The 14,437-nt window shown below is 34.8% G+C and overlaps 1 protein-coding gene across 3 annotated transcripts in view; it reads left to right on the forward strand.

Annotated features, from left to right (window-relative positions):
• ide (insulin-degrading enzyme) overlaps positions 1–14,437 on the forward strand; it is a 29,576-nt gene extending 15,139 nt beyond the window's left edge. For 2 of the 3 annotated variants that reach the window (XM_051125590.1, XM_051125592.1), the window contains 11 exons: positions 232–376; positions 3,664–3,774; positions 4,452–4,572; positions 4,655–4,746; positions 5,654–5,765; positions 6,693–6,860; positions 7,995–8,267; positions 8,360–8,421; positions 8,999–9,071; positions 9,165–9,232; positions 10,893–14,437. In XM_051125590.1, coding sequence (XP_050981547.1) covers positions 232–376; positions 3,664–3,774; positions 4,452–4,572; positions 4,655–4,746; positions 5,654–5,765; positions 6,693–6,860; positions 7,995–8,267; positions 8,360–8,421; positions 8,999–9,071; positions 9,165–9,232; positions 10,893–10,988 — 1,321 coding nt within the window. In that variant the 3' untranslated portion in view covers positions 10,989–14,437. Of the gene's footprint in view, positions 1–231; positions 377–739; positions 885–3,663; positions 3,775–4,451; positions 4,573–4,654; positions 4,747–5,653; positions 5,766–6,692; positions 6,861–7,994; positions 8,268–8,359; positions 8,422–8,998; positions 9,072–9,164; positions 9,233–10,892 lie in introns of all 3 variants that reach the window. The other variant, XM_051125589.1, reaches the window with a different exon arrangement.

Here is a 14,437-nt window from a genome sequence, read left to right on the forward strand (position 1 = left end):
CACCCACCAGTGATGCAGAGTCAGACTGTTTTGCTGTAGACCAATTAAACTCATTTTAAAGTTATAGAAATAGTAATTTTACTTTTTTTAATCCTGTTAAATTCCCCTTTAACTACTCTAAACCATTAAGAAAGTTAAATTAGATTAATTAATTTAATTAAAATTTTCAGAGATCGACCCTTACTAAAAGTTACAAGTGACAGGGTTTATCACATGCGTTTTTTTCCACAGCCCATTTGCGTACGTGGACCCGTTGCATTGTAACATGGCGTATTTGTACCTTGAGCTGCTCAAGGATTCCCTGAACGAGTATGCATATGCAGCCGAGCTAGCCGGCCTGAACTATGACCTCCAAAATACCGTCTATGGGATGTATGTAAGTATCCTACAATCCCCCACGCCACTGTTTCCCAACATGCTCCTCCTGCGGGGCTGCCAGTCCAACCTCACACACAAACAAATGACTACCAGTGGTTGCTGCCTGCGCGATAACTCCAAATGTAGCTTTGTTTGTGGCCTTTACACCTCAAAAACTCCTCTCATTCTTTCAGTGTTTCTTCCCCCGTGTGTAGAAGTAGACTAGCTTTAGATTAGCGCCGGAGCTGAGGCTGCATATTCATACTCTGTCTGTGGTCCCTCTCAACCCCGTTTCCTTTTGTCTTGTCATGACCTTCCATATAAATATCACTCCATTTGTTCTTTTTTTCCCTCCCTTTTTTTCTTTCTTCCATCCTGCTAGTCGCTACCTATATGCAGACCCGGTGCACTGCAACATGACTTACCTGTTTCTCAGGTTGTTGAAGGATGATTTGAGAGAATATACATATGCAGCCCGCCTGGCAGGGTTGGTCTATGACATAGCCTCAGCAATGAATGCCATCATTGTAAGTATTGTGATTAGCCACTCCCCCTTTTGAGAGGGGGTGGGGTATTGGGTGAAGGGCGGAGCTTGAGGCTTGTGAGTTTGCAGGGTTGCTTGTCTGTTAAATTCTACTGCTTTCTGCAGATTGTTGGGATGTTGTTCTTTTGAAATATCAGTCTCTGATTGGTCTGCTAGGGTATTTGGAAACTGTTAAGGGTTATTGTATTTGTGTTGGGTGTAAGTGTTTTTTAAGATGCATGCCCAAAAGTACAGAAAAAACCTTAAGTACCTATACCTTATGTAGTCCATCTGACTTGTGGTGTTGTATTTCACTTCTCTTGTATACATTAGAATGATTTGTGGAAAGAACAGACTAAAGTTTGCGTTCATTCCCTTTGCTGTACCTTTCTTTTCTTTTTTTTTTTTTTTTTTTTTTTTTTTTTTTTTTTTTTTTTGTTGTTGCTTGCATATTGAAATGGGTATGTCTAGACATATTTAAATGTCAGTAACATCAAATTTCCACGTTTTTCTGTGACCAATCATTCGTTTAAACCCGACAACCCTTATCTTGTGCTGAAGGTCAACGGAGAAAATAAAATGGTGTCCCGTTTTCTACATCTTTTGGGCTGTATCTTAAAGCAGTGGTTAATGGTGGCATGTTTGGCTTCTTCAAAGGAATATTTGAGTGTAAAGTTGATTTGTAATGGTGGAGTTATTGCACTGTCCATCTAATCGACTAACTCTGCATCTTTTTAAGACTTCCATCCAGACTAGTCGAGGTGTTCACTGCTGTTCAGAGGAATCCCATTTGTGGTTTTCAATTAGGGTGACTGCACTAAACTTGAACAGATACATTTAAACATTTTGTTATGATATTAGTTTAGTATAGTTGTTTTGTTAGTCTCTTATAGTGTAGTTATATTTTTGGTTTCTTAAGGTGAGACACCACAGGTGAATGGGTAAAATTTTAACTAATAGATATTTGCATACTTCTGCTGATTAATCACAGTACATGTAAGACAGTTGTTTTGTGTTACAAGTTTTCTGAATGTTATGTTTAAATATGTAAATTAAGGTTCAGGTGAAAAGGTAAAAGCATTCAAAATAAGGGGACAAATATTTTGTACACAAGTGCTACTGAAGTGAAGATTTTTGGCTTGGTAGAAAAAATCCATTTTAAAGGCCTTTAAAGATGCATAGACTACCAGTCAAAAGTTTTTGGATGGTAAGATTTTTAATGTTTTTAAAGAAGTCTCTTCTATTTTTCTTATTTGGTCCAGAGTACAGCAAAACGGTAAAATTGAGAATTTTGTTACGGTTTAAAATAACTTTTCAATTTGAAGGTATATTAAAATATAACTTATGTGTGTTGACTTTTTTTTTTTTTTTTTTTTTTTTTTTTTTTTTTTTTTTTTTTCCCAAAGCTGAATTTTTAGTATCATTATTCCATTCAAATTAATTAATTAAAATATTTTGATTTCCTACTCAAAAAAACTATTATTATTATTATTATTATTATTATTATTATTATTATTATTATTATTATTATTATTATTATTATTATACTGAAAACAGTGGAGTAGTGTTTTGTGTGTTGTTGTTTTTTTTTTTTTTTTTTTTTTTTTTTTGAAGTTCAGATGAACATCATTTATCTGAAATGGGAATCTTTTGTAACATTATAAATGTCTTTATCATCACTTTTGATCAATTTAAAGCATCCTTGCTAAATGAAAGTATTAATTTCTATAATTTCTTTACCAAAAAAAATTGACTCCAAGCTTTTGAATGGTATAGTGTATAATGTTACAAAAGCTTTTTATTTTTTAGATAAATGCTGATCTTTGGATCTTTCTATTCAAAAAATGTACTAAACTGTATTATAATAATAATAATAATAATAATAATAATAATAAATAATAATAATAATAATAATAATGTTTCAGCATATTACTATTTCTTAAGGATCATGTGACACTGAAAACTGGAATAAGGATGTTAAAAATGTAGCTTTGATAACAGGAATAAACTACATTTTAAAATGTTTTCAAATAAAGTTATTTTAAATGGTAAAAATAATTCCAAAATTTACCAAATTTGTCCAAATCAATGCAGGCTTTGTGAGCAAAACAGACTTCTTAAAAACAAAACAAAAAAAAAACATCTTACTGTCCAAAAACTTCTGACTGGTAGTGCATTTTAACTGAAATCTAAAGACTCAAAGAGAAAAGTCTAACAAACACTGTGCATTTTGGGTATTTTCTTTCCATTAGTCTGAAAGAAGAGATATTATGGAAGCAAAACGTCTCAAAATCACAAAATGTACCAGTACTTCTAGCATCTTGCCTTAATGGGTGGCTTGACTTTTAATTGCTTCAGCTGTATATTCCCAATTTGCTTAAAATGACTTCCCTTTCATTGGTTGGGATCAGCTGAAATGGATGTTAACAGCGGGTATAAACAGGCTCGCCTGATGTTGGGATGGCGTGGCAAAGCTGGGCTGCTCATAACCTCACTCGCTGTGTGATTCACTTACTCCTTACTGTTTGCACACACATTAATCACAATCTAAATGCACTGCATTGATAGTTGTCTGAAGATGTAACCTCTAAAAATTGTAACTTTATATGTTTGTCTATTTTGCAGTAGCTCACGCATTGGTGCCAAGCTTTGTGTTTGTCTTGTAGAGTGTTTTCTAAATGTCACATTTCACAAAAGCAAGGCAATGACAGATGGAAGTCAATGCTTGAGCTGTTTTTGTTCTTAGCACTCATTCTCATAAATATTTAATGTGTCTGTGTCAGCTGTCAGTCAAGGGTTATAATGACAAACAACACATCCTGCTGAAGAAGATCATTGAGAAAATGGCCACGTTTGAGATCGATGAGAAGCGTTTCGACATCATTAAGGAAGCGGTGAGACACGCAAACAAAAAAAAACACTCTTTTAGATGCTTTTACAATAACCGATGACAAAATTATTGCTGCAAATCTATGCTCTCAGAAATCTGTAGATTTCCACAGTAGCTTACTTGTAATTTATGGCTGGTTTGTGTTTTCCACTCCTTAACACATTTCACTGTTTTTACACCTAATCTAAAAAAAACTTTATTTAGGTGGAAATGAAAGTTTATTTAATAACCAATCAATTTAATAATAAACCCTCAAAAACGTTTAAGAAACCTCTTAATAAAATAGTTTCTACTCCAATTTGTTGTTATATAAACATTTAAAGCGGACATGAAAGTTATTACAGCCACCGTTTATTACACGTACATTAAATAACGAAGACATCACTAACAGATTAAGTCTAAATATAATGAATATCCAATAAACTGCTTTTCTCGAGTTACATTTTCTAGATAACTAATGAGCTTTGGACATTAAATGGCTGTCTTGAGCTTAAATTGAAATTACAAGCTGCGTTTCCACAGATGAAACACTGAATGATTTTTCAGCTGACAAATTTGATGGATCATTTGCAGAAATATCTCTGGATTTGTCTGAGCGTTGGGCGTTTTCTGATCTGCGTCCTTGAATTAAAAAAGTGCTTTGTAAATCTGGTCTAAATGAAACTTCTATGTGATTTCCAGTACATGAGGTCTCTGAATAACTTCCGCGCTGAGCAGCCTCACCAGCACGCCATGTATTACCTGCGGCTGCTTATGACAGAGGTGGCCTGGACTAAAGATGAGCTCAGAGACGCTCTGGATGGTATGATGATCTTTCGTTGTTCTGTGAAAGTGAGTGCAGTGGTCTCCTGCATGTGTGTTCATGCTGTGACTTTGTTTCTCAGATGTGACGTTACCTCGTCTGAAGGCGTTCATACCGCAGCTGTTGTCACGGTTACACATTGAAGCCCTGCTGCATGGCAACATCACCAAACAGGTTTGTATGAAAGGCATTTTTCCTTTGACGTACAGAAGAGGCAGGTGGGGAGTAAGAGGTCTGTCTCCAGACAGGCTGAAACTATGAACCATATGAGACGTGTTTGGCACATTTTTGAGTTGCTTTGTTCTTTTGTACATTTGTAAATTAGCTAAATTTTACTTTCAAACAGGGTTGGAAATTAACAAGGGCTTGTGACAAAAATGCCATGAAAATAATCTAAAATGACCCATAAATTAAATAGAAATGGGCTAAAAAATGCCTCTGCATAAATAAACAAAAATGAAACGATTGTGGCTGTCGCAAATTTTAAAATAAAATGTGAAAATAAATGAAAAGTATCAATTTGTGAAATTACATTTAGATTCACTTGCACTGCATCAAATTGCTTTTATGCACCGCTTTGTGCAGCATTGAGCCTTATAACCAATCAAATGTGTTTCTGTTGAACTTAGGAATGCATTGGCCAATCAGAGCTGCTTAGACACTGGAGCATTGTTGATTTGCGCACTCACAAATTCCAAAAAAAAACCCTCATCATAGACAACACTCTGCAAAAATGATATAAATAAAAGATTAATTTTGTAGCTTCAGTGATTATAACTTGAGTTTTTTTTTTTTGCGTAACTTGTGCTAGACTAGGCTAACCCCATGGACTGACATGTCTATGAAGCCAAAATGTAACGTGCCCAAAATGAAACCAAAACATAGTATGGTGATATACTTATACTAATACTAATACTAATAATAATAATAATAATAATAATGTAAAAAATGCCCTCTCGAAATCTATTCCGGGGGGCAAATATTGCCCCTCAATGGGGAAAGTTAATTTCTGACCCTGCTTTCAAGATCATGTTATGTCATATGAGCAGTTCAGTCTAACTGTCTGTCTGTTTGCCTCCAGTCTGCTCTGGGCATGATGCAAATGTTGGAGGACACTCTCATTGAGCATGCTCACACTAAACCCCTCCTACCGAGTCAGCTAATTCGCTACAGGGAAGTGCAGGTACCTGATGGTAAGTGCTTCGCACCATAAACTCCTATGCAAAATCTGAGGTGGTCTTACAAATGCTTGCTTTCAGGTTTTCTCCAGCTCTGAGCTCTGTATTCACATATATAATATACACTATTGTTCAAATGTTTGGGGTTGGTAGGAATTTTTTAGTGTAGTTGAAAATGTTTACCATGACTGCATTTATTTAATAAAAAAAATGCAGTACAAGCAGTAATATTGTAAAATAATATTACAATTTAAAATTACAGTTTAGTTTTTGAATAAATGGTAACGTAGTTTATTCCGGTCACAAAGCTGAATTTTTAGCATCATTATTTCAGTCTTCAGTGTCACATGATCCTTCAGAAATCATTCTAGTATGATGGCTTGATGCTTAAGAAGCATTTGTCAATGGTGAAATTAGTTATGCTTCTGCTTAGGTCTGCTTATTTTTGTGGAAACTGTATTTAAAACAGATATTTTGTGACCATGTAAATTTCAATAAATTGAATGCATCCTTGCTGAAAAAAGGTTGAATTTCTTAAAACAATAAATAAATGCTGGCCTGATATTTTTAACCCATTTTGTTAATATACAGGCTCTAATATAAAAGTTAATATTGGAAGTTCCTTTAGACTTTTCACAATCTAAAACAAAATCTAAACTTTCATACCAGTTTGCAACTTTTTTTTTTTTTTTTTTGGCTTTTAGTATGAATATGTTAGCCTTAAGGTTATCTATAAGCTAGTGTGCTTCAAAGCAATGACAAAATTGGGGTTTAATACAGTTTATTGTACGTTATTCAATTATTCATAGGAACGTAGAAAATAATACTGGTATTAAACCTGAATCTGTAGTGTGTAATTTGAGGTCTATGATATTTGTGTGTGTGTTTTGTGTGTGTTTGTCACGGTTCTTGTGTTTAAGTCCAGTTCTCTGTGGTTATCAGGTGGTTGGTATGTTTACCAGCAGAGGAACGAGGTTCATAATAACTGTGGAATCGAGATTTACTATCAGACGGACATGCAGAACACCCACGAGAACATGCTGCTGGAGCTCTTCTGTCAAATCATCTCTGAGCCATGCTTCAACACGCTACGCACCAAAGAACAGCTGGGTAACACAAACACTCAAGAGAAATGCTTTTAGCTGTGTGTGGAAATTCAAATTTTGTCCATCAGTTTTATGACTGGACCAGTATAAATATACCCCAAAAGTATTTAAAGGAGAAGTCCACTTGCAAAACAAAGATTCACATATAATGTACTCACCCCCTTGTCATCCATGTTCATGTCTGTCTTTCTTCAGTTGTAAAGAAATTGTTTTTTGAGGAATTTTTCTCCATATAATGGACTGATATGGTGCCTGATTTTGACCTTCCAAAATGCAGTTTAAATGCTGCTTCGAACGATCACAAATGCAGTTGTAAATGATTCCAGCTGAGAAAGAAGGGTCTTGTCTAGTGTAACGATTGGTTATTTTAATAAAAATAATACAATTTATATACTTTTTAATGCTAAACGCTCTTCTTGTCTTACTCTGCCTGGACAGTTTTTGTTCCGGTTCATGACAGTCAGGGTATGTTGAAAAACTCCCATCTCATGTTCTCCCTCAACTTCAAAATCATCCTATATCAGTTTTACCGTTTTTTGTTAAGGGTGTTTGATCTTCTTTGCATGTTCACTTTGCAAAGACTGGGTCAGTACTTCTGCAGCGACGTAGGTTAATTTTTAAAGTTGAGGGAAAAAAATACAATTTTTTGACATGACTGTCTTGAGTCAGAGTACACAGAGTTAAGGGAAAAAAAAAAAGGCAAGACGAGCATTTGAGCTTAAAAAATATTTAAATTTTATATATATATATATATATATATATATATATATATATATATATATATATATTTTTTTTTTTTTTTTTTTTTTTTTTTTAAATGAAAATAACTGTTCGTTTCGCTAGATAAGACCCTTCTTTCTCGGCTGGGATCATTTGAAACCACATTTAAGCTGCATTTTGGAAGTTCAAAAACGGGGCACCATGTCAGTGCATTATATGGAGAAAAATGCTGAAATGTTTTTCTCAAAAAACATAATTTCTTTACGACTGAAGAAAGAAAGACATGAACATCTTGGATGACAAGGGGGTGAGTACATTTATATGTAAATCTTTGTTTTGGAAGTGGACTTCTCCTTTGACTTCCTGTTGCTCCTTAAGATCATGTTTTGTTTGTTTCTTTCTCTCTCTGTTCAACCAGGTTACATAGTGTTCAGCGGCCCTCGCAGGGCCAATGGAGTGCAGGGTCTGCGTTTCATCATCCAGTCTGAAAAAGCTCCTCACTACCTGGAGTCTCGAGTGGAAGCCTTCCTCAAGACTATGGAGAAGAGCGTGGAGGAGATGGGGGAGGAAGCGTTTCAGAAACACATCCAGGCACTGGCTATTCGCCGTCTTGACAAACCCAAGAAGCTGGCGGCTGAATGCGCCAAGTACTGGGGAGAAATCATCTCCCAACAGTACAACTTTGACAGGGGTGAGAGTCACCAATCAGCTGTTGAAATTAATGTTAGCATCAAGCATATGAAGTTTTAATATCACTGACTTTGGTTTTCTTGTCTGCTCTAGATAATATTGAAGTTTCTTACCTGAAGACACTGGCAAAGGAACACATTATGCAGTTTTACAGGGTTGGTAATGATCTGGTTATATTGTCACACACTGAAACAGGTGTTGTTTCTTGTAGCTTAATCATAACTATATTTGCATTTACAGAAGAAAATCTCCATGCTTGCAGCAAAATAACAATGTTAGGATTATGGCTTTGGTTCGGTGTAAATGACATTTTCATAACTCTCGCACGTCTTTTCAAGATGGCTGAGAGTCTGCATACAATGTACACCGTCTTGTAAAGCCTTGCCTTGTAAAGGCAGATGCTTGATAAATAGACCAGTCACATTTCAGTATGCAAAGGCATGCAAAACGGGGCCAGTCTCAACAGTGTTTGCAAATATATTTCAGGCATTTGCTGTCAGTTACATACTTAAATATCTTGTAAAGTTGGAGGGAGATTTATTATTTATATTAAAATATATAAAATATATAATATTATTAACCTAGTTGTGCATGTTAAATAGTTTGAGCGATTAATTAAATTAAATTAACTATTAATAAAGCACAGCCCCTGCAAACACTAATTTATCTTCAGATCTCCAAAAATTCAATTCCTCCTTGTCTTGTGGTTTAATCATCGTCTGTTTTCTCCAGGACTTGTTGGCCATTGATGCCCCCAGAAGACACAAAGTGTCTGTGCATGTGCTGTCCAGAGAGATGGACTCCTGTGAGTACTGACACAATCAGGTTGAGATGTTTTGATTAGACTGACTGATGTAGCAAGGCAGATTCATTTATTTTTACCATATATTTACTGCAGGTCCACTGGTTGGAGAATTTCCTGCTCAAAATGATGTCAATCTGGCTCCCGCTCCCTCACTTCCTCAGGTACTGCATTGATGTATATCTACAGCTTATGCAATGGTGGATTATTTGCATTGGCAAAAATGCGCAAGACAAATATCAGATGATGTTGTACTCTACCATTCAAAGCTTGGGGAAAATAATTTTTTAATTTTGTAAGGAAGCATTAATCAAAAAATGACAGTAAAGGCATTTCAGAAACTTCTGTTTTTATACTTCTAATAAATGTTGTTCAACATTTGATCAAAGAATGTAGAAAAATGTATCGGTTTCTGTAAAAATATTAGCAACTGTATTTAAAATTAATACGAATATTTCTTGAGCACCAAATTAGCATATTAATATGATTTACTAAGGACTGGAGTAATGATGCTGATATTTTAGCTTTGCATCACAGGGAAAAAAATGTACATTTTAAATTATTAATATCGAAATGATTTTTAAATTATAATTTCACAATACTCATGTTTTTACCGTGTTTTTATCAAATAAATGAGTATAGTTTCTTTTGAAAACACATTTCATGACCCCAAACTTTTGAACTCTGCACTAGGGCTGGACGAAATTACCAAAATTTCTTTCAAGCTTAAAGGCAGATTTTTTTTGCTCCTAAGTGTATGTTGTAGAAACCAGACCGTTAATTGTTTTTAAATTACTCTTTATAGTCAGAACATGACAAACACTTCATGTTTTTGAAATATTTACAATTTTCCATTCACTTTTCCTTAAAATAGATATCTTAATAGAAAAAATAATTTCTTGGATTCTGCATGTTCCAAGAAATGCACATTTGACAGTAGCTTGAGTTAGGATGCAGATGTACATTTGTTCATTATCAAAAAATATCAGTAAAGTCAGTAAAAATTATAACAACCTTTTTAAAAATTTAGTAATTCTGACTGCTTGAGTTTTATTACAATTAACCGTTGGTCTTCCATAGTAGCATGCGTTTTAGATCACGGTAACCACAGTAACAGCCATGTATATAGCACCTCAATATCATCGTAAAAATATAACTATATGGTTTTTAGGTATTTGTACGAAAAACGGGATGTAACGGTATTATCGCTATCGTGGTATTGCGATAGCAGATTGTCTCATGGTCACATGATGGTATGAAAAAAAATAAGTTAAAAAAAAAAGTGTGTATTTTTAAAAATATTGTTAAACTTCTTATTCTAATATAAAAGGTCTTTAAAGTTGTGTTTTGGCCTATTATGCTTTGGCACAATCAATGTCAAACCAAAATACCAAAATGTCGAATATAGTAACATTTGATATGAATATCCCACATTTCTGCCACAGCCCCATTGTGCAGTTAGTGTCAGTAAAGTAAATGCATGGTAAATGATGGCGATTTGCAGATTGAAAAGTCTTCTGACTGTATTGTTGCACACAGTTTTTCTCCTGTTTCCCCTTTCTCTTTTAAACTAATTGAAATCAGAGAGTCTGTTTTTCACTGTATTCTTTAGTGGTTTGTGTGGCTCTGTTCAAATGAGTAGCGCTGTTTTGTTCCGCTTTTGGCACATAAACATTTATCAAACTCTTATTTTATCGAGGAAAATTATATCATCATTATCTCATAGCTCTACCTTAGTGCAGCCCAGCCTTAGTTTTACATGGCCAAGCACTGCTTGCCTTTTCTTCAAAAAACAATCATTCATTGTGTTACTTTGTGTTTCAGCCATCACTGGTTCAGGATATGACTGAATTCAAAAGGAGTCTGCCGCTGTTCCCTCTCACCAAACCTCACATCAATTTCATGGCTGCCAAACTGTGACCAGCATCATGGGATTGTCAGAGACGCCCAAATATGGAGCCAGTAATGCCGTTGTCTGTGCGTGAGTGTGTGTTTGTGTGTGCGTGTAAGCAGGCAGGCCACAACGGTGCCGCTTGCAACGTTTTTAGTTGTGCTCTGCGTCAGACATGCACACCCGATATTTCATAGATACAAAGAAAACATACAATGTGTTTCATGTTGCTTCTGTCAGGACATTTGTATCCCTATATAATATAGGAATCACTCGCTGGCCACGACGACACTTTTTCATTTGTTCGGGTTCATTTCAAAATGCTGTTTCGTTTCACTTACACCAATGTTAACCATGAGAAACCATATGGAGAGGCTGTTGTGTAATTTATCAAGATAAGTCTCTCTTGAAATGAAATATTGGCCTTAAGATGATTTTAATCAGTGATCAGGTTTTCTGGCACCTTTTTTAAATTTTAATTTAAACAATTTGCTTTGAGTTGTTTTTAGTTTCTGTGCATGTTGGCAGAGTTTTATCTTTAAGGATAGTGTTGTAAATGCAAGGTGGTTAACTTGATGGACTTTGATTTTATTTGCAGTTGAAGAAATATCATAATAAACAATTTTTAATATCGTTTTCATTTGTTTATTTAAGTTACTTTGTCTGATTTATAATGTACCTGAAACCTTGTTCTCCAAAACTGTCGTAATAGAAATTCCTCTTGAAACATGAATTATGTAAATACATTAAAACCTTTTTTTTTTTTTTTTTTTTTTTTTTTCTTTTTCTTTTTCCTATTTGAATTTTAAGTACACTATTTAATGCAACAGTTTATGCACCATTGTTTTTTTGAACAATTTTAAACAAATACGTTGAAGGATGCAGATTGTCTTTTTCAAGATGCTTTGATCCAACTTGCCCATATATTGATACCCACATGACAACATTTCAGGAGTTGTTGCAAGAAACCGACTCTGAAAACCCCTTTAACTGGGTTTGTTTTACTTCTGATGTCTTGACTTGTGATTTATGCACTCCTCACAAGCAATAATGTGACTTACAGGACCTATGACTAGTGTCTTAAACTCTATAGCTTGGTTCTGAGAAACGGATTAGACGAGAACTAGACTTGGTCTGTGCTCAGAAAACCCTCCTGTGTGGTGTTTGAAGGCTGTAATTTACCTGCGCTTATGCAGGAACGTCATGTCGGTCTAATCCATGTGTGTCCTCATCTCAGGTGTGTGTTAGTCTCGTCTCGAGCCAAGTCTTCACCATCACTTGTGTTTCTAGTGCTGAGATTTATTCTGGACTTACTCAGGCATATCAAATCGACTGTATGCTGCATTTTTTTAGAAACTCGACGACCATCCTGCCGCGTCCATCAAAATAATGAATACTGTTTCATGCTCAGCAAAACAAACTGACGTCAACCTCTTAGATGAGTTTGGCTGTACCACCAAGATGGATATTCTCAGGCATCTCACTGCATTGGTTTTGGTGGTTTTTGTTTTTGAATTTAAAGAAATGGTTCAGAATAGTTCATTCAAAAATGTACATTTTAGTAATTCTATAGGTTCTCATGGCGTTCCAATCCTGTATGACATTTTCTTTTATGGAAAAAGAAGTCTGGCAACTTTTCCATGCAATTAAAGTGATGTCAAACTTTAAAAACAGCATAAAAACAATAGTCCATATGAGTTGTGCTTTTGTATTTCAAGTCTTTTGAAGCCATTTGATAGCTTTGTGACACTTAGGCTTTTTGACACAAGCTAAGCCAGTAGTAGTGCTGACAATGATGTGAAAAGAAGAACAGATTAACCAAATCAATCCGCTCCGATTGATTCAAACTCGTGATTTCAATCATCCATTTTAAGCCATTCGCTAGCAAAAGCTAGATTAAATGTAAAATCCATTCATTTTTGAATTTCCACCGCTTGTAACAATTTTAAAAACCATGAAGTGATCAGTTAAACCAATGCGTCACAAAATGATTCACTGTTTTGAAGCGCTCCAAACGGATTGTGTATTGCAAATCATTTGTTTCTAATTGAGAATTCAAATCGTGTATCGTGAATCATTTGATTTAGATCGGGACTTTGGAGTGTGTTCACGAATCATTTGACTTGGATCGGGACTTCAAATTGCATATCGTGCATCATTTGGTTTAGACCAGAGCTTCACGCATTGTGGATCATTTGATTCAGATGGGGACTTTACATATTGCGACTCATTTTATTTGGATCAAAACTGGTTTGTGAATCATTTCGAATGAATGGATCAAATCATATTATTGCAATGTGTGATTTGAAGTCCCAATCTAAATCAAATTATTCAGAATATGCGAAGTTCCAAGCTAAGTCAAATGATTTTGCTTTAGATCGGAATTTTAAAATGTGGATCACAAATCATTTGATATAGATCGGAACTTATGTGTGTTGTGAACCATTTGATTCAGATCGGGACTTTGGAGAGGGTTCGCAAATCATTGATTTTAAATCTGAACTTTAGAGCGTGGATCGCAAAGCATTTCATTCAGATCGACTCAGGTTTGTCAATCGTTTTGCAAATTGAATGATTTAAATCAAATGATTTGCAATGCGTGATTTGTAGTCTCGATTTAAATCAAATGATTTGTGATGTGTGAAGTTCTGATCAAAGTCAAATGATTTTACTTTAGACCAGAACTTCAGAGCATGAATTGCAAATCATTTGATTCAGATTGGGACTTCGAAGTGGGTTCACGAATCGTTTGATTTAGATTGGAACTTCAGAGTGTGGATCGCAGATCATTTGATTCAGAAGTTCGGAGTGGGTTTGCAAATAATTCATTTTGGATCGGAATTTCACGTATAGTGAACCATTTGATTCCGAGCGAAACGGGCTTGTGAATCACTTTGCAAATTGAATGATTCAAATCAAATGATTTGCAATGCGTGATTTGAATTCCCGATCTAAATCAAATGATTTGTGAAGTGTGAAGTTCTGATCTAAGTCAAATTATTTTAGTTTAGACCAGAACTTCGGAGCATGGATTGCAAATCATTTGATTCAGATCGGGACTTCGGAGTGGGTTCGTGAATCGTTTGATTTAAATCGTAACTTTGGAGAATGGATCGCAAATCATTTGATTCAGATCAGAAGTTTGGAGTGGGTTTGCAAATCATTTGATTTAGATCAAAACGGCTTTGTGAATTATTTCGTGAGTTGAATGATTCAAATCAAATGGTTTGCAATGCGTTACTTGAAGTCCCGATCTAAATCAAATGATTTGTGTGAAGTTCTGATCTAAGTCAAATGATTTTACTTTAGACCAAATATTTTTATTTATCTTACAATAAAAAAAGTTTAAACTAAAATTACGAGGGGAAAAAATACAGCTAAATAGAAATAAAATTAAGCATGCTTTGTGAGAAACTGTTTAAGCTGAAAATCATAGCTGCTTTTAAATATAGGCTTTTTTTTTTTTTTTCTTTTTTTT

This window comes from Labeo rohita, chromosome 13 (assembly GCF_022985175.1).
Source record: "Labeo rohita strain BAU-BD-2019 chromosome 13, IGBB_LRoh.1.0, whole genome shotgun sequence".
NCBI lineage: Eukaryota > Metazoa > Chordata > Actinopteri > Cypriniformes > Cyprinidae > Labeo > Labeo rohita.